The sequence below is a fragment of the Cucumis sativus genome, chromosome 2, assembly GCF_000004075.3.
Source record: "Cucumis sativus cultivar 9930 chromosome 2, Cucumber_9930_V3, whole genome shotgun sequence".
Lineage (NCBI taxonomy): Eukaryota > Viridiplantae > Streptophyta > Magnoliopsida > Cucurbitales > Cucurbitaceae > Cucumis > Cucumis sativus.
In genome coordinates, this window is record NC_026656.2 from 10,055,751 (window position 1) to 10,077,938 (window position 22,188).

General features: G+C 29.1%; 1 protein-coding gene across 1 annotated transcript; it reads right to left on the reverse strand.

The window, feature by feature from the left end:
• Positions 1-6,491: 6,491 nt before the first annotated feature.
• LOC105434591 lies at positions 6,492-16,816 on the reverse strand. Its single transcript, XM_011650837.2, has 24 exons — positions 16,469-16,816; positions 16,152-16,369; positions 15,895-16,000; positions 15,393-15,494; positions 15,246-15,305; positions 14,994-15,072; positions 14,719-14,866; positions 12,194-12,320; positions 11,886-12,066; positions 11,468-11,496; positions 11,177-11,328; positions 10,961-11,063; positions 10,692-10,787; positions 10,035-10,090; positions 9,753-9,876; positions 9,543-9,605; positions 9,383-9,442; positions 9,137-9,298; positions 8,396-8,469; positions 8,197-8,290; positions 7,934-8,070; positions 7,723-7,803; positions 7,501-7,606; positions 6,492-6,741 (listed from the first exon to the last, which is right to left on the reverse strand). Exons 1-24 carry the CDS (start codon positions 16,643-16,645, stop codon positions 6,661-6,663), a joined length of 2,616 nt encoding a protein of 871 aa, XP_011649139.2. The 5' UTR covers positions 16,646-16,816; the 3' UTR covers positions 6,492-6,660.
• Positions 16,817-22,188: the final 5,372 nt, after the last annotated feature.

Sequence of the window (22,188 nt, forward strand, 5' to 3'; positions counted from 1 at the left end):
TGTGGTTGAATCCAAACTTATTAGTAATGATTTGGATGACAATTGGTCTTTAAAATACTAATTGATTATTTATTATACTAAATGGGGTTTGAAAAGTAAGTAATAGCCGAGGATTGGAAATGGTTTGAAAATGTGTTTTTAACTATGTTTGGTTTTAAATTTTAAACGTGTGATGATTATGAAATAATGATTGGTGATTTCTCTAAGGCCTACGTGAATGTGTTTCCGTAGCACCACCTATGGTTATTACAAAATTTTGGGGCTGCAAGAGGTCGTGACGAGAGATCTGTAAACATGATCCTAGGTGAAAACATGGATGGATGATTGTGATATTGCTTCAAGCCTAACTTAACCCATGGTGAGTGGCTCTATGTTCACATATGAGCGAAGATGGAGGTTATTACTGTGGATGGTGTTAAGTATGCGTGAGCTCAGTTTGGCCGCGTGTTTTCTTGTGTATAAGGATCACGTGTGAGCTATATATTCTCGACCATATATTTAGTATGCTATGATGGTTGAAATTGATGGAGTTTGTTACGGTGGTAGGTGCTAAGTATGCATGAGCTCAGTTTGGCCACATGTTTCTTTGTGAATATGGATCACGTGTGAGCTATTCTCGGCCATGTATTTAGTATTCTACCATGGTCGAATTGGATGGAGGTTGCTAACGTGGTGGGTACTAAATATGCATGAGTTAGTTTTGACCGCATGATTCCTTGATCATGTGTGAGGTATTCTTGGCCGTATATTTAGACGCTTTGCCATGGTTGGATTTGATACAAGTTTGTTGACAAATACTTGCGGTTTATTGTAATATGTGGTTTTAACTATTATTTTGTTATTGATGTCATATTTAAACATTCAAAGAATTTTAGCTCACATTTTCAATGTTTTCTTCTCCCAGGTAGAGGTCAAGGTCCGAGCTTCTGTTGAGCTTCCCATCACCGTTTATAGACTATCATTTTTGTATGTATATACTTAAGCTTTGTATTATTTCATGAAGTATTTAGGAGAAGTGAGGACCATGCTATGGTTACGTGTTTCGAAAGATTTATAACGGACTGTAATTCTTGTGTAACTAAATATCTAGTTTGACTATATACTTTGTTTGAGGCTCTAGAATGGTCTGGATGAGTTTGTGGTGAGACATACTTGATTTGATTTTGAGTCGGAGAATTGCATAGATGTATAGAAATGAAAATCTCTTCCCTTTTCAGGTTTGGCTAACCTATATTTTAAGAGTGATGCTGTCAAATTGTTTATAAAATTTCTTGAAAAGTGTTTTATTATTCTTACAGTTGAAAATGAATGTTTGTTAACAGTAGATTCACACCACGATCTAGGTTAGAGAAGAAAACCTAGAATGGGCATGATAGAAATTGAAAACCCGTGTCGTTCTTTCACATATTTTAAGATGAAAATTACACGTATTCGAGTTTGAACCAACAATATTAGACATAAACACCATAAGCAATAAGTTCCTATACAACGCCCTAAGATGGACATTGCATTTGGACCAAACATATTTCAGTCTAAAATTGTCATGGGGTTGCAAAATAAAACATAATACTAAAGAGATAGAAGTTGGAGAAAAAAATTTAGATGGTTATGTAAATAAGGGAAGAGGAGTTTTAGAGAATTAAGGTGGAGTTAAGAGAGAGGGAAAGGGATGAGAGATGGAAAGAGTACTTAATTACTAGTTAATAATTGTATACTCATTATGTTAACTACCTATTTTTAGTGTTTCTATATGAAATCTGTGTATCTTAGGATGTAGTTACTAATTGATTTCCTTCTGTTGCTATCCATCTCTTTAAAATACCATATACGGGAGTTTGAAAGGACATTCTTAGTAAAGTTTCCTGCATGTTCAATAGTCTGCAAGAGGTAAATTGATCAAAGTAGAACAATATTGAATGTCTAAGGAGTGATAGAATAATTAATTGTTGTCAAATACTTTATGCAACTATCATATACGTCTATCATCATGGTATATGTCATTGATGAGGATTCCCTTTGAACAAGATGGTCTTAAAATTTTTTAGATGTTTACATCTTTTCTCTTTTACAATTCCTCAGTGCAGTTTTTTAACTAAAATTGATTTGACAGAGACTTAAAAACTTCAATAAGACTGCTCAGAAACTCATTTTTCGCCTTTAGAAAGTTGATGGCGAGAACAATTCAGAGGTATTGTGGAATATTTTCTGTTCAGTTGTATCTAATGTTAACTTTTCTCTTAACTACGCCCTAAACTGAACCAAAAATGTGAGTAAACGTAAATGCAAACCTTGAATCATATGTTCATTATTAATGCTGATTTTCGATTTAAAATGTTGTGGAATACTGTAAAATCTTTTCTAAATCTTAAAACCACTGTAAAGATCCATGTAAATGTTCTTTTCTGATTTTAATTTTTTCAGTATCAAATTTTGCAAAGGTAACTAACCTAGTGAAACTTGTCCAGATTCTTGGAAATAAATACCAAAGCAAGTTGCTGAAAATTATTGATTCAATATAGGTCACTAAAGAGAAAATAAACTGCCAAATATAGTTTAAAATTCACTTATCCTATTAGCTTAAGATCTTCTAGGTACTCCCTGTAGATTTGTAAATTTTCAAGTAAATTTTTGTAAATGTCTTCTGCTGTTGTGTCATGTTGCAACACTGAATTGCTATAGTTTCTCAGAGGCACTTGTACTTTCGCCGATCAAGGAGAATGCATGCGTTCTGATAAAGGTCTATGGAAGGACCTAATTATATTAAAGGTCTCAATTGATATCTCCATTTTTGATCAAAGTTCATCCGACTTTTACCGTTGGTTTTTTAAAATAATTGATAGAGTTGCAGATGGTCAACAATGAAAACCATAAATGTTTAAGGGAATGTGGGGACAACGAGGTTATTTTCTTGGGCTTTGAACCTTTTTTTTAATTTGATTTATTTTGAAGTTTCCATTTTGCATTTTTTTTATATGGTCTCTTTAATATCATGACATGCTTATGATTTCTTGCCTAGTTGATGAATTATTTTGCTATGTGCTCTATGTAGGGCCATCACTTACTTGATGTTAAGGATGTTTGGACTATCTCCCCCAAACATTATGTTAATCACGTTGAGCATCGATCACTATCTCTTCGCACTGTAATGTTCAATATTATTTAATAATTTTTAGTTAGGTAGTAAGAATCCAATGTCCTCTAGAATAACTACAAGAAACTATATATTAAATCCTTTTTAGTTTCTATTCTTTAGTGTTGAGATTGATCATTACATATGACAAAAATTTCAAGCTAAATAAGTAACGCTTCGATAATTGTTTGGTTTTTGAAAAATCAAGTTCATATAAATTTTATTTCACTAGTGAGTTTCTTTGACGTGTTATCTACTTCCTACCATTTTTTGGTAAGTGAATACATATATGATATATCGAGAAGTATCTTCTATGTTTTCTTCTTTGGGAAGTTTTGGATCACATTGCTTGTCCCTAATGAAAATATAGAGCTTAATTATATTTTTGGACTTTAGTTAAGAAGAAAAAATATGTTAGGTTCCAATTACCAAGAATACGAGTGTCTTACAATGAGGACGGTGTCCCGGTGGTCAATAAGAGTGTGGATTTTGCATGGAAAACAATGCCATAAAATAAATGCTAGCCTCTTCCAAGGGTATATTATCATTTTCATTTACTCATTTTTAATTTATTTGATTTAATTATTCAGTTCAGAAGGTAACTTTATTATTCATGATTTATGCTTCTTGATTCTTATTACTCATGTTGCTTGTGGCATATGGACTTGACCTAGAAGTTAGAGGATTAAATCTCCTAAATCAATTATTGTTGAACTCAGAAACTATTTTCTAAAAGATTAAATCTACATTTTTCTGTTTTTGTTTACTTGTGAAATGATTTGTTTGTAAACTTTTTTTAGGATGTTGGCAAGTTGAGTAATTTAGGAGAATTGGATTAGTTTTTTTCTTTTTGCTCTTATGAGTTTTTATTAATATTAGTTTAAATGATTTCGAAGTTATACTTTTGGGGTGGGGTGAGGGAATATATTGAGATATATTATGAACTAATAATTGGGTGAAGTAGTTTTGATTTATCTCTCCATTTAACTAGGGTTGGAATTGGTACCTTGTGTTGGCATTACAAAGGGTAAAATCTTATTATATATTCTTATATTGATGTGTAGAGTCATACTCTAAAATGAGGTTTTGTTTTCTTACTATGTTTTGCAAGAGTCCGTTGGAGCGTTGAAGCCATAATTGAGCAACTGATTGATTTATTGCAAGAATCCGTTGGAGCATTGAAGCCATGATTGAGCAATTGATTGATTTATAAGTCTTTTTGTAGGATTTGTAGCAAAATTTGGGTTGCAATGTACTTATTTTAAGCTTGTTGGTAGGAAAAGACAAAAAATGGTTATTAGTCAATCTTTTTGTACAAATATTACTGTGTATGATAACACACACACACACACACACACACACACACACATATATATATATATATATTAAAGTGTTGACGGTTTGTTTTCATATGGGTGTGTTGTATTAGATCAAGTGCTTTGTGATTGAAGGGTTTGTGTAGGGGCAGGGCTACAAGAAGAATAGAGACTATCATTTAATGTATTTTATTGACACGCCAACTCGTTTCTCTCATTTTGTTTACAAAGTAATTTGCAAAACTGCCAATGTATGATGTGGAAATTAATATAGTTATTGTTATTGTGTGCTTTTTTGAACATGTGGAATTTTTATTTTATGGTGTGAAGTTTAAATATAGCGATTGAGTTCGCTTATCATCCACAATGTTGAATTTTGGTTAAATAGGATTCACTGCTTCACTCTTATATTAGAGAATCAAACTTTGAAGATAAATTATTCAAATTAACTCTGCTGTTACACCCTGCCCTCCAAATCTCTTTGGTTGTCATATGAGACACGACATGACTTGAGTATCTTTGATGAGTTTAAACGCCAAAGACACTCAATCTTAAGGTCCTTAGGCTTTTCTTAATCGCCTAATGACTTTCGTTTGTCTTAACTTAATAACTTACACAATCTTTAGGTGATATAAACAAGTTAACTCAGAATGTAGTCAAAACAAACTTTAGTAATCTTTAGCTAAGCGTTTTGCAACACACTTTACATTATTAAAAACAAAGAATAATAATACAACTTTTAAACTTAGAAAGTAAACGCCTTGGCAGCCTTCTCGCCTAGCAAGTCCTTCACTTCTTCCTTACTTGGCCTTAACGTCTGATCCCAAGAAAATGAAATTTAAAAACGTAAATCTAAAAGACTCAATAAGGTTTTTGAAATCCTTTTCGTGGAATACCTTTTATAAACACTATTTCGCCAAACATATCAAATCATTTTAAACATAATCATATCCCTTCACCACATCACGTCAATTCACGTGAAAACTTCATTTTGCATAAACATTTATTACACATAAACACACATTAGTCATCAATCATTTTCTTATACCAAGTATCTTGAATCATTCTCTACGTTAGGACTTATTACTTCGCGTTTAGACTACTGTAATAACAACATCCGAGAATATACAGATTCGTCTTTGTTGCACTTAGGCTGCTAAGTTCAACATGCTTCTTTCAACACGTATTAACCAGCTTCACATCACCATGAGGTCCCTTTCACTCCATGTTTTTCTTAACTCATTATGTGCACATAATAGTTAGCTTATTTATAGGAAGTAACTAATGGTTTGAAAAATATTTAATACACAAGTCATCTTTGAAACTCATAAAACATATAAGTTTTTCATATAATTCTTTTTAGAAAATTTTATATTGAAATCATCAAAGAATTTATAAAGAAAGTTGATCAAAATCATTTAATACTTGGAAGAAAACACTCAACTCTTTAAGAACTAAACATGAAATGCTTCTTTTCCACTTCTTCTCACTTAGACAAAATGACAGCACTTCATCTCTTAAGTTTGTCTTAAGAATCTTGAGAATAACAATACTGAATAATTTGGATGAAGCTCTCTATTTATACTACTTTCAAATCAGGTTAGTCACATTTAAACTTATGTTAGCTCTCCAGCTCCTACTCTTAGTGGTGCACGTATAAGCTTAATGTTTAATCTTAATCATGTTTGATTTAATCTTCACACGTGATCCATTAAGCATACTTAGGCAAATTCTGAAAACGTTTCTTACTCCTTCTCGTCAATTCATTCATGTCACGTAGTATCTTAATCGCATAGCCTTGTTTTTCTCGCGTACTACTTCAAATCGCCAACTTGATCTTATCGCGTAAACTATTCAAATTGTCTTCTCTTAAACACTTAGTCCACAATTTACTTTTTATCTTAGGTACGAGTCTTACATACACCTACCTAAATTATAATGATTGAACCAAACTCATTCCACTTATGAAGATTCTTTTTTTCTTAATAAAGAAAAGAAATGGAAGAGAGTGGGTTAGTATCTTTAACTAATACTTGGAGTGCGTAGGAATAAAATCTGTAGCAATAATGTTATGTATATTCATAGACTTTTAGCTGCAAAATGCAACCAAATTATGTCCAATAATATTAGCCAAAGTTTAATTATTTGTATATGAAAAGGAAGAAATGTCTATAAGACTTGAAGATTGTGAGATGTCATAAAGTAAGGAGTAAATTAAGGAAGTGAATTTGCTGAAGGTATTCCTTGGTATGGATTGTTGAATGTTGTAACATTACCAGCCCTTGAAAATACTATCTGCAAATAATTAACACACACATTACATCTCTTTAGAATTTTTTATATATAATCTCCAATACAATTTAATAATTTTACATGATTTACCCATACAAAAATATCAAAGAGAGAATCATTTTATCTTGTAATTAAGTTAGTTAGTTGTGTTTAGTGACCAAGAACAATCCTATAGTGTTTAGTGACAAAGAACAATGTTGCAAATACTCGTAATAACCATTTAATTAAAAGAAAATTTTCATCATATGACAAAAAAAAAAAAATAGACAAAAATATTTTATAACACCTCTATTTTGCAAATTACAAATATGACAAGTAATTAATGATATCAGAAGATTTTTGGATGCCAGTCAGTTTTTAAATTTGTTACTCTTGAAATTTAGAAAATGTAATTGACTCTATTATCATAATTTATTTTACTATTTTTGCAAATGTTCCTAACAAAAAAAACATAAACAAATACTTAGGGTAGTTAAGGTCTATTTAGATTGACTTAACAAAAAAAATGTTTTTGAAGAAATTCATTTTTGTTTAAACTCTTTTTCCTAAAAATTGTTTGAAATACATTTAAAAATCAATTTGACTTTTAAACAAGTTTTTTTCTTCAAAATAACTTATTTCTAAAATTAAACACTTGAAAATGTAATTCAAATACAACGATAGTCAATGTATATTTGCTTTAAAGACTATATTTGTTTATAAAATAATTGTTTGAAGAAGAGAAGATACAAGAACAAATGCAAACTATAATGTATAAAATACCTGATAATCTCCAATAATGCGAGATTTAAAACCAGCAGCACAATAATCAAAATAATATTCCCAAGTCCTTATAAAACTTTCATCAAAACCAAGTTCAATTATCTTCCTGGAAGAAAAAACAAAAAACAACACAAATGTTTTAAAAATGATTCAAAATTCAATTTAAAATCAATCCATATATACTTATACAACTTAAGCTTCTTCAATATATGATCTTCATACCTTTTATTCATTACAAAATTCTTTCTCCAACACTTCAATGTTTGATAGTAATGAATTCCAATATTTTCCAAGTGTTCCACACTGCAAATAATTAAATCAAATATTATTTCACTAAGTACTTAATTTAATTATAGGGAAATTACCCCTTAATCTTCTAAGTATGTATAACTATTCATATATATTTTATTATCAACAGTACTTAATTACGTACCAAAATCTAGATGCTTTAGCCATAGCAGTTGTAACTCTATTCAATGATGGAAGACATCCTCCTGGAAATATATATTCCCTCATAAAACCCGAACTTAGCCGATGCTCATCGTACTGATCATCCGGCATTGATATGAACTACAAAAACCAAGAGTATTAAGAAACCATATATTAAATGGAGCTTTATTAATATCGATCTTATCAACTAAACTATATACTGATCAGATTAGATGATCAAATCAGTTCCTTTCAAATTTTTCTGACCTGTAGAACTAGAAGACCATTCTCTACTAATGCTGATTCACATGAACCAAAAAAATCTTCCATAAATTCATGTCCAACACATTCCAGCATCCCACTAAATGTAAGAAGAATTAAAAACCACAATGAATTAACATTAGAACTTTGCTAGTATCTCAAGAATAATTTTGCTTGATTAATTTCTTCCTCTAATTCAACTCACCATGATATAATTCTATCATACTTGGGAGTATTTGGCAATTGTCGATAATCACAAAGATGAAACTTGATGTTATCCTGATAATCAATGATAATTAATATGGTTAATACTTTACATGTTTCTTTAAGAAGAAATATTGTGTTCATATATATTATTGTCCACAAATTAATTTCCATAACAACATATATTTAATATTTATTGAGGTAGGGTATGGAAAGAGAACTATTTTAATTTGTTCAAAACAGTCGGATGATAGTTTTTAGAAGGATTACAATGGTTGATAAATATAAGTATTCTTTAAGCTGGTTTTTAAATATTTGAAAATAACATTATAAACCTTTTAAAATAGTGAAGGCCTTCCAAAAAGTCCATTTGATTATAAATAATTATCGACAATTGATTTGACAATAATTATCAAAGCGCCCATCTGAACTTTCGAAAATAATAATTATCTATGGATTATACAATAAACCTTTTAATTTGACACTTATCATTGTTAATTTTCAATGGTTAGTAATCATTTGTAAACGTCTTTTGACGGAATCTATTTTGATGCTTAGAAACATCCAAGGTTTTTTTTCTTTAAAGTTGTGATATTTGAAAATAGTCAACTTTCTTGTAGTAATTAAGCAAGTTTATAAGTTCAATAGTAATGACATACATTGTACTCCAATTATTACTCTTTTGAGGTCGATCAGAGAAGTTCGATTTCATCTCGTTAATTGTTATATATATAACTAATACCTGAAGACCAAGAACTTTGACTTTGCGTTCAGCATATTTTAATTGTTCTTCGGATAAAGTAATGGCAGTACAGTGACATCCAGTTTGTTTGACAAGTTCAATAGCAAGGCTTCCCCAGCCACACCCAATGTCTAGGACATGATGGTTCTTATCAATTCTTGCCTACAAATTCAATTGAATAACAGTGTGTGTAAATATAATGGTGATTACAAATTAATATTTGCAGTTTAATTTAAATACAATCACCTTTTTTATAAGATGAGAAATTTTTCTGAGCTGTGCAACCCTCAAATCTTCATCTTCCCTCTGTTAAACAGAGAAAATCAAAGAACATAAAACAAAAAAATAGTAGAAAAATAAATTCTTCTCAATACCAGTTGATTAAAATATAGTAATATGTACAAACCTTAAAGATAGCGCATGAGTATGTCATTGTGTCATCCAAGAAAAGAGAAAATAGCTCATTGCTCTTAAACACAATCACCCATCCAAATACACTTTGTCAGCCAAAGGGAGAAAATAATGTGTGAAATAACAATAATATATAAAGATATAGATAGATGTTAGTTTAGGAATAAATAAAAACATATATTTGAGGCTTTAATTAATTAATTACCAGATCATAATGACGAGAGATATTTGTTCGAGCTTGAGTAATAGTGTTTTGTCTTAAAGTATGTTGAAAGAAATACTTTGCATAGGCAATACTAGCTGTGTATAATGGAGGTGTCCACCATCCCCTGAAAAAAATTATTAACTAAATTAATACAAGAGGTTGTTCGTCATTTGAATCTGTATGATAATAAAATTTTTGAAATTTTTGAAATGGAAATTCACATATTTTCTTAATAATGTTTTTAGTATAATAATTATCATTCAAGATCACAGACACAAATACCTTTTCTTATTTAATTTGGCAACTGAAGAGTTTGCATCTTTATTGGCTATGAGAATCTGCAAAAGAAAAAAATTAACGTCCATATAGATCAACATTAGATTTCACTTTCCTAAAAAATTATCTACAAAACTTTAAAATGTACAAGACGGGTTTTGTAATATCTTCTATAAACACTTTATTTTTATACCTAGGAGATGATGAGTAAGAATATAGCTTTTAATTAGTTAATAAAATAATATAAGTTAATCATTGCTATTAAGTTTGATTGAATATTAATTAAATATAGATATATATTATTTAAAACTTAATCAATTTCACAACTAATACATTTAGGGTACCAACTTTTATTTATATTAACTAGTTATATAAAAAATTATTATTATTGTTCCAACTAATTGATGGTAATTAATTAAAAATAAATAATTAAGTTTAATTAATATTAAATATGATGATATTCAATTATTTTTATTCTATAATTGTGACTAATGCTATATTTGATTTATGACTGCATTGATTCTTGTCTACATTATTTAAGTAAATATTTAATGTTTTTTTTTTTATATATACAAGATTGATAAACCAAACACAAACATCCAAATTCCATATTTTAATAACTATTATCCATATATATCTAAACACAATTACATTCATTATCACCTGAACAAGGTTAAAAAGACCTTCATTCTTATCAACAAAGGAAAAATCTGCATTAATATATGCATCTGCAAGTCCTATATCAGCTCTTGTCATAATCTGTAAATGGAAAGAGAGAAATAATAATTCCATGTAAAGTACGTATATTTAATTTAAAACGAAAGAATAGTATATTCATTTATTATATTTTAATTCCTACTTTTATCAAATTTATTAAATAATTCAAATATGATTAAATAGTCATGAAAATGAAATTGGGAATAATTTCATACCTTCCAATAAAAATTGGGGTTGTGAACTTTCAAAACAACATTTGGAAGGAATTTGTTATCTATTCCTTTAAAGGTAAATAGTCTACCACCTTCCTCCATTATACTGTATTATTACATATCATAATTAACCCAAGTTAATTCTACTTTACAAACTAACAAAAAAGGGTTGTATAATATTACTTAGATGTATAAAAAAATTATACGATAAAAACTTACGTTAAGGATCCGATAGATATATATCGTGCAAAAAATTTAGTGACTACGTAACGTGCTCCGATTTCTACCAAAGAAGGCACCATATGATTTGGATTATTGCTCAAAATTGTAATGCTTTTTCCAAGAATTTTGTGTGCTACTATGGTACCAGCCTGCAAATATAACCTTACGTGAACTTAGTCTAAATATATGGTAGAATTTAAAATTTGTGTCACACGTTTGATTAGACTATTGGTCATAATTGGACCAACAACCAAAGAATTATTGTTTGGCCATAAAGAGATTCGTTACCTTTAACCCATCTTCATGGGAGCCAGAACCTAAAGAAAAAAAAGCATCACCCTCATCATTTCTAGAACAAATACTTCAAATAATTTTTTTAGAGAATTATGCTTGCATTAAAAATAATAATAATAATAAATTGTAAAACCACCTCTAAAATATAACCCTAGCTTATTGCAATTACACTACACATCTTTTCAACTTTCAATTGTAAAATTAATTGGGTCCTTAAGACTTATACATGATAAAAATCAAACCTCTCAAACAATTTCTTATAATTTTGACATTTTATAAATTTGAAAGCTCTATTTACAATTGAAAGTTTGAGATAATAATTGTAAAACTATGGAGTGGTTTTTGCCACTTTTCAAGAAAAAAAAAAAGAAAGAAATTGAAAATGAATGAATTTTGAAGCAATAAATCTCACCTAAATATGGTCCACAAAACCAAATTTGTCTCTTGCCTTGAATACTATCGAGCTCATTTAAGGCTTTGAATGCACTAAGAGATGGAATTGGATGGCCAATTGAGGACTTAAACAAGATGTTTTTTGGCTCTTGTTCTGGATTACTAGTTACAAAAAAAGGACTCTTTTCTCCAAGATTATTCTAGGATTAATTCCAAAGAAAATAAAAGTTAGACAACAGTAAACAGAATATTATAATTGATAAATTAGATTGGTGCATCAATTTTCGTTTTTTAAAAAATGTGTAACTTGAAGAGATCGATATTAACCTGAATTGCATTAATCCAATATGTCATACACGCTTCATTATTTGTATTATTTCCAAGAAAGTTCAACGCACTCCATGCATTTAGGTTTTGGGGCATGAAACTTTTGTCATGATGAAGAATCATATCACTGCCAATATATATATATATAGTAAAAAAAAAGTATATGTTAACCAAAGTTTTAGTAATTTAATTTCATTCATACATAGCTTCTAGAAAAGAAAGAGCAAGAAAATAACAAGCCAAGACCAATCGATTATGTTCACTTTTTGTATCATTTCAATATGGAAATATTGTTGGGAAGTAGAACAAGGACAATTGCTCTTACTACTAATAAACATAAGTTCTATACAGCCCATAGCCCCCAATTTATTTTAAGGTGAAACAACCCATGGTTAACTAATAGGGTATGGCACATGCTTTAAAGAAACAAAAAAGAAACAAAAAAGAAACAAAAAGAAGAAGGGATTTGTCTAATAGAAGAAACAACCTCTTGATAGAGTGGTTGAGTTTTGGCAAGATGTTAAGTTATATTGTGTGAGTTTCCACATTAAAAAAAAAAACCTTGAAACTCGTTGTGTGGTATATATTGTGAATTGTGTGAGGTGTTCACCGCCATTTATTGTTTTGCTAGGAAGTAAAGCAAGTATGCCAAGCATTTTGAGTCTAGTAAAGTTTGAGATAGAGAAATTCGATGGAAGGATCAACCTCGACTTATGTCAATTGTGTCAAGAATATGCTGATACAATTTAGGTTATACGAGGTCTTAGCTTGAAGGGAAAAACAATTAGTAGTGCTTCTGATTAGATAAGAGATGATGGTGACAATTCTAGAAGGTTTTAAAAAGTTCTGTATTAGAGGAAATGAAGTTGAGAGCTGCAACGACTACACTCTTGCAAATGTGCATGGAAGTTCAACAAAACCAAAGAGCTTTATGGAAGAAACTTGAAACAAATGTATCAAGTATAAAGCACCTCAAATGTTGATCGTTCTTGATGAAACAGTTTCACACTTTACATATATATACGGTGGAAGGTACGAAAAATCACAAATCATCTTCCAATTAATGACATCATTTTTTAGCTGAAGCCAGGTGATCAAAGTGAAGATAGATGATAAAAGATAAGACCTTTAAGCTCATCTTTTGTCACTTAACCTTCTTATGAACATATGAAGCCAATATTGATGTATGAGAAGAAAACTTTAGGTTTTATTGAGCATACTTCACAAGGGAATTTAATGGAAGAATAGGAAAGAGTTTGTATAGAAAGACAATTGTTGAAAACGTAGACAATCTATATGTACACATGCAGTAGCATATCCAGAAATCATATGTAGGAGGGGCACGATTAACAAAAAAAAAAAAAAAAATTGTTATGGATGAGTTTTAAACCCAAGACCTTGAGATTTCAAGGGGGGCACAACCACTATACCAAAGACAGAATATAGTAAAAAAAAAGCATTTCTTAAGATATATTGTAATTTGATAATTCAAAACTAATATTAAAATACAAAAATCGAGAATGTGAGGGGATGCCCCTGGTTCCTTAATAGAACCGCCCATGTACACATGAAAATGAGATTATCCTAACATAAGACTTTGAGTAAGATGTTAAACATCATCTCTATCTCTATGGGAGATGACAACTTGATCTTCTGAAGAAAGATAAAGTTCATCCTCATGCTATATGTTTGCTTGACTATTATGATGAAAGATGTGATGTTAGCAGTTCCACAAGTTTGCACACAAAACATTGACTTGACAGTTATGCATGGTTTGTGGTAAAAGTTATGCCGATAATAAAAGGACTTCCAAGTGAGTCAAGTAGGTGGAAATTGCATCATATAAATTTAAGTAGAGATTTATGGACATGTGACGAAAAAGAAAATTCTCAGACAAAAGTAAACTATTAGAAGTACTATTTAGATGTCTCAAATCGAAAAGGTTTTAAGAAAATTACGGACTCCAAACACTATAAAAGTGTCTATCTCCCTTTGGGTTTTAAACGTTCAAGCTAAGAACACTTTAAACACTTGGATGTGCAAATTGAAAGTGGAAAAATGGCATGAGTAGTCAAAAGTTTTGAAAGAGTGATTTTGTAATTGAATTTAGGGACAAATTTCTCTGTGATTATAGTAATAATTTTTCACATAGTAGATTAATTTTTCTATCCATGGATTTTTCTCTAGTTTGGAGTTTTTTCACATTAAATTCACATTCACGTGTTTCCAGTTTTATTGGATTTTCTTTTCTAAGTTCTCTGTTATTTTTATATGTTTGATCTCGTAATAAGTGGAAAAAAAATTTCTTAACAAGCACACAAGAGATCTCACATTCTTTATAATATACACGAGTTATAAATATCCCTCTCATTATGATTCCGAGATGAGAATCGTATCTAATATGTTCTTAGAGCGCGTAAAAAGTCAACCCATAGATATATATTTGATTAAAAAGATTAGGATATATATAATATCTCACCGAATGAAGAAATGGACAGAATGAGATTTTAAGAGAAATAATGTACCTAAAAACGTAATGGAAAGCCCCAAGTACTCTTTTCTCTTCTTGTGTTGCTTCATTTCCTAATATGCTTAATGCATCAGTTGCATTAGTTGCTATCACACATTGATCAAATATTTCTTCAAAATGGACCCCATAGCTTACAATGCATCCTGATCCAAATTTTACATTTTATGTTATCTTATTTACTTTTTACATCCTGATAAAACAATTGCTCTTAATAATTATTAAAACTCAATGTATCTATTAATTATCAAATGCATAACTTTAATTACTCACCTTCTTTGGTAGTTGAGATGGAATTAACTTTGGAGCAAGTTCTTATTTGACATCCTGCACTCTCAAGTGCTTTTTGTAGCTGATCGATGTTTAATTAAAGCACCAGTTGCATAATTAATTAATTGGGAAAATCACAAATAATAATAAAAAGAATACCTTCTTCTATATATGCATGACCAATCCAACTAAGAAATGTATTACAAAAAATACTTAATATTGTATGAACACTCTAATAACAATTTGGAGGCTCACCTTCTTCAGATAAGAATTCGAACTCGATTTGACAGTAAGCCATTGTGGATGACCAAATAACTACAAACAAACATAACCCATTTACTAAAGAAATAGTTAAGTATTGAATTAATTAAAAAGGAAAAAAAGTGATGTAATTAGAAGCACCTGAAGCAGACAGTGATCTTGAAGATACGAAAACACTGAGACTGCTGAAAAGTTGACAACTTTTTCTATGGGGTTCGACCAAATGGATCCACACATGGGCAGCTGGATATGAACATTAATTACTAATTACAAGTATACTTGTTATGTCATCAATCCAACACAAGAATTTAAAATAGTGTGTTTGTGACTGATAAATTTAACCTATCATATAATATATTATTAGAAAAAATACTTCCACGTCAATATTTATAAATATATAAACTTGTCAAATCGATAGACTTGATATTGATAGAAGTGTATCAATCATTTTTGTAAATATTTTCAACAGTTTTTCACTTTTGAAAAAATTTACAAAATAGAGGTTCAATATGCTCTAATACCATGTTAAATCACCGTTAAACTTAAGGACGATGAGTGAAGAGAGACATCGTTAAGTTTGGAAGGGATAAAAGTAATAATAAGAAAAAAAAATAAAAGGAAATGGTAAAGGAAAATGTCTTACAAGATAAGCAGTTTGAAAAACTTCGGAATAGTCCCTTGAGTTAAGAAATTGTCGTAAGGTTTCATTTTGATCCAACCCTGGCTTGTTTTCCATAGCTTTAAGATAACTGTATGACACATGAAAATTGCAAAAGTTATTTGTACTTTAGTCCTTTTTATTTAGATTAAAATTATAACCGTTTAAAATATTTAAAAAGCAAAAAATATATTATTGAAAATCTTAGGGATGAAATAGTGTTATTTTTTAACAATACGTACTCGGTGACATCGTGGTTAAATTTGGTTATTTCTCGAATCATTTGCCAAAAGGAAAGGTCAAGAATGTTGTTCTTTTGTGCAAAAAGACTTGAAACACCATTTCGAGTGCCCCATTCATAGCCTCTTCCTTTATCTATACTTATTGAGAATGACATATTTGATTCTTCCATTTCAACTTCTAAATCCTCCAAGAGTGCCATTGTATTTGGGTGTGTTACCTATAAAAATATATTCAATTATTGGAATTTAAATTGAAAAATCATAAGCCCATATCCAAACACATAAAAATATAAAACAAATGAGATGTGAGATAATACTGGATTGAAGACCATGATGGCGAGATCCAAATCAAAGCCATCAAAAGTAATTGTTCTATAACGATGGCTGCCTAAGTACTCTTCCCTCTCAAACAACACCACCTCTACTCCAGCTTTGGCTAGAACATAACTACAAACCAGACCCTTGATCCCTGCTCCGATCACAGCCACCTTCATCTTCCCCTACCTCAGTTAATTGTATTCCTCTTGAAAATGGAATTGGGAAATTTAGGGTTTAGAAGAAGATTCAAATTTTGTGTATGGAAAAATTTCTACTCCCTGCGGCTGAGGAGCTAGAGAGAAGGTTCAAACGATCAAGGGAGAGTATCCAAAGAAACAACTTTTAAAATTGGATCATATGATAGAATCTCACTTTCCTCGTGGATATTTATACACGTAATTGATGAATTACTTATTGTAGAATAAATTCTATTTCCGTTGTTTTCCATACGTTACTTGTTTTGTGTTTCTTGTTTTGGTAACTTTGACGAACCTATGTCGATAACTTTTTTAAAAAGAGAATAGATCAGTAACAAACATATTTGATAACTGTAGTAAAATTACGGTCTAAATCCTATTTTGGTTTTGGTTTTCAACTTTGAATATTGTTTATCAATGGTCTCTATATTTTAAAAATTGTTTCTACAAATTTTGAGAGTGTTTAATTTGATGTAATTGTTAAGTTTTTGTTAATTCGTGTTTTCAAACGACGAAGGTGTGCACACATTTTTTGTTCAAAAACTCATTGTTTTCGAAATATTTATCATCTGAAAAGAGAAAAAAACAGTCTTTGTCTAAAGAAATGCGTTAAGAAAAAGCAAATGTACAGAACCTTTCAACGAGATAGTGTTTTTTTTAATGAAATCTCCAACCAAATTAGATGAAAATTGAGTAGAACTAAATAAATGCAACCCATATAAAAAATAGGATTTAAGGAAAAAGAAAAAATATAATGAGGAAAAAAATGAAATATGACCTCACTAAATCACAAGGAAATAGTTTTTCAAGGATATTTTAATAAATTGTTACCAAAAGCGTTTAGATAAAAATAAATAATTTAAAAAATATATTTTTTTAAGTCAATTTAAACGGATTCTAAATAAAAATAAAGTTGTATTTTATGTTTTCAGATACGCATGTTTGGTACTAGAATGCAAATTTTGGATTATTCGTAAACTTAGTTTTAATTAGTTACCCATTAAATATTAGTTGGTTAACAAATTTATTACTAATTTACTTTTAACATGTTTTAAGTTAAAGAAAATTGTATGGTTATTGTCTTGTAGTATCATATAATTTTAAAAAAATATTGTAAATGACGTAATTGCTTAAAATATTTACAAAATATAATAAATTTTTAAATTTTATAAATGATTGACACTTATATAATTCACTACTATACAAAACTCAATTACTATTCAAGATGGTAGGGAAGATGACATGTCACAACATCTTGAATAGTAATTTAGTTTTGTATATTAGTAAAGTCATTTACGGGATCATTTATTCTTTTTAATGTCCTTCTTATACGTTTATTATCGGGGGAACATGCTTTTGTAGGAAAGGTGTTCTCATATGATCTTGCATGATATTTTTTGTTTTTTGTTTTTGAATGGTAAAAATCTAATTAACTCCTTTTTCCTTTAAATTTTTTTTGCTTTATTATCTACATTTCTTATCCATTCTTTAAATTAAGATCAAGTCAAAGTTTTTTTAAAAAAAATGTTGTAAAAAACTTTCTTCTTTTGCGAGGGACATTTTCAAATATAGTACAATAAATTAAAATATTTACAAATTAGTAGCAAAATTTTGGATTTTGTCAAATATGGAAATTGATAAACTTTTATCAATGCCTATCAATGTCATTGATAAAAGTAATACGTATCTACCAATGTCTATTATTTGATAGAATCTAAAAATTTGTTATATGTTAGTAAATATTTTGTCAAATTTAAAATATGTGTGATTTTCAAAATTCATACACTACAAAAATAAAAACCATACAAGTTTATTGGTTTTTAGGTTTAATTTATTATTTGTAAAATAAAAGGTCAATGTTTATATAACTTTTTAGTTTATTTTATTAAAAGGACTTCTGATTATTGATATTAATGCTACATTTATTTGAACACTTTTAATTCTAATTATTGATATTAATGCTATAATTAAGCCATAATAATACAACCAAACTTCAACCAATATATATTAAATTCAATATTAGAGCTTTAACTGCTAAAGTATAAAATATTATATCATATTACAATATAGATTTAAGTTTTTCAAATTTTTCGAGGACTAATATTTTCCACAAATATAGGGTTGAAATTGTCCATTCATCCATCTTTATTATTAATAATATATTTAAAATAAAAAAATTAAATAAGGAAAAGGAAACTATGATTAAAGTTTACATTTATTAGACATCCTATCAAAATTTGATATATGATTAGTTCTTTTATGGTAATATTATAATCATAATTATCTCTTAAATATTTTTATTTTGGTGATTTTATTCAAAAATTCTTCCCTCCCATCTCTCTCACTTTCTAATCTCTCTCCGTCTATTTTTTCTTTCGTTTTGCATTGTTTTTTTATATATTCCACGCCGTTTAATAATTTCTAATATATACATTTTATATTTTCATCAAATTTGCATTGATTTTCATATAATGGAAGTTCATTTAATTTGTAAAATATTATGGTGATTGAAACTATTTTTGATTTAAATAGATCATTATATACCCTATGTATTTAATATAATATTAGATAATAATGTACGTGTGCATTTTTTACATTGAATTTTAATTTTGTAACAAATTTTACCTGATGTGACTTATATCAATACAATTAGAAAAATGTATTTCAATTTTGTAACAAATTTTACCTGATGTGACTTATATCAATACAATTAGAAAAATGTATTTCTAATGATATTTTATATATACTTGATAATATAAGATATATTATACGTATACTGCTTAAAGATGTATTTGGTATGTGATGTTTAATATTTAATGCTTAATGATATTTAATATATACCATAACACATATATGGAATATTACGTGTCTACTACTTAATTATATGTTATGTGTGTTATGTTTAATGCTTAATGATATATGATATATTATAATGATATTTTTTATCTTGTACGTTCCCAGGTTGTACCATTGATCCTAAAAATGAATAAATGGTCCAAAGTCCATAAACTTAAAAATAAGTTAATTATATATTGTATATTATATTACATAATTAAGAAAGAAAATTAATATCATGAAACAATTAGCTAAAGGATATGACCATCATATTATTCAACAATTTTGGTCATACTTGATAAGAAATAATAAAACTTTATGCGTTACTGCTTGCTTACGTATTATTTTAAATATACAGGTGTATATATAAGTCATAACATAAAATTGTTTTAGATACGTAATGGTATATAATAATAATGAAACAAATATGCATCGAAAGGAATAGAAGTATATATCAATATTATTCATATCAATATTACTACCTAATTTAGATAGAAGACTATTGTACAAGTGTTGAAAACACATGTTCATTCACCAATTACTTATTCGTGTGAGTTCATCTCAATTAAGGCACAAACAAAATTGAATGTTCCAAATCGAGAACTAAAATTGATTTGACATTCCTCTTTAAAATTTAATCACAAAAATTGTTTAAAATATTTTAGTTTTGGACGTAGACTATATATATTACTACTATATGTGCGTGTGAAAAAGACTCTTTGAGGGAGGGAGAGATTTCCCTAAAATTGGTTTGTGCATGTGGTGGTAGACATTTTAAGATGGTAAATGAATTGTCTATCAATAAAATTGTGCTAGTTTAAAACATTTATTAAATGTTGTTGCTATTTTTTTTTCTACATATTATATTAACTTTTATGGTAAATAACCAATCTTCTTATAACTCTTCCTTTATTTTATGTTGTAACATTCATACCATTGAATTCCATATGTAACTTATACCATTGGATGTTCTATAAATAGACGTGTGTGAGTTCAATTGTTCTCTACTTTCTCTCTTCTTTGTGTTGTTTCATGGTTCTTATTTAGTATCTTTATTCTTTATTTCATAACACGTTATCAGTATGAGTCTCACAACTTTAGAAATTGTGTAAAACTTGGCTTTCATCCATGTTAAAGATCCATTGGAATCTTCTTTATAGTTTTGAGGTATTTAAAATTTCATTCAAGTCCTGTAAGTTTTTTAATTTTGGTGACTTTGCTATGTATATTTGGTGTATTCATCATTTATCTTCTCACCACCATCATTCATCTTTCTTGAATTTAAACATAAAGTTCAAAGAATAATGTGGGTACTCTACTTTAAACATATATGTAAAGTTAATTATGTGCTTACAAATTGATTGTTAAAATATATTTATATTTTACTTTTGATCTAATAACATTGTAAAACTCATACAACTTTTTATATGCTTAAGCTCCATTGGCTCCGTGTTTCCTTGTGGACATGGATCACGTGTGAGCTATTATGGCCGTGCATTTAGTATGCTACTGTGGTTGGATTGGATGAAGATTTTTACTGTGGTATAGGTGCTAAGTATACATGGGCTCCGTGTGGCTGCGTGTTTTCTTATGGATATGAATCACGTGTGGGCTATTTCGCGGATCGTGTATTTAATATGGTACCATGGTCAGATCGAACGGGGGTTTTTATCGTGGGGAGTACTAAATATGTGTGAGCTAGTTTTGGCCGCATGATTATTTGATCATGTGCTAGCTATTCTTGGTCGTATATTTAGTCGTCTTGCCATGGTTGGTTTTGGTATAGGTTTGATGACAAATACTTGTGGTTTTTTATAATGCATGATTTCATTGTTTAGATTATGATTTCGTTATCAATGTTATATTTAAACAGTATGGTAAGCATGTTTTATGAAAATTTTATTTCTAAAAACTTGTCACTCACTGAATTTTAGCTCACGTTTTCAATGTTCTCTCAAAGTAGTGGTCAAGGACCAAGACATTGTTGCGCTTTCCATCATTGATTATAGATTGTTATTGTATATATTTACTTAAGCTTCCATTGTATAATGGGGTGGATAGAAGTAACGAGGGTCACACCAAGGTCACATGTTTTGAGAGACTCTTTTGGACTGTAAGTATTTTGTAACTAAAATCTAATTTGGATATAAACTATGTTTTAGACTATGGAATTGTCTGAATGACAATATAGTGAGACACATTCGATGGGATTTTGAATCTGAGGATTGCATGTATGTATAGAAGTGAGAATCTTTTCTCTTTTCAGGTTTGGTTAGCCCAAAATTTTAGGGAAGATGCTGCCAAAATTTCTATAGAATTTCTTAATATGTGTTATATAGAGGTTTAAGTCAGAATAAGACGTTTCCAAAAGTGTTTTCATACCACGATCTAGGTTTTCCTCTCTAACCTAAATCGGGGTGTGACAATATATTTTAAAGTTAAAATAATTTGGACTTATTAAGGGAGAAAAAATCAATAATACACCCTTCATTTTTTTTTTCCAAACAATTCAATTTAGCCCAATAAAATGTTTTTCTTTACATAATGAACAAAGCAAGTATCATGTTGCTGTCATGATAATACAATAATAATAATAACACTCAACACACTATTATTAGACACATTTGATACACATTACTAATATCCATTATAACTTGATATACTTCTAATAGACATTTGATACTTTA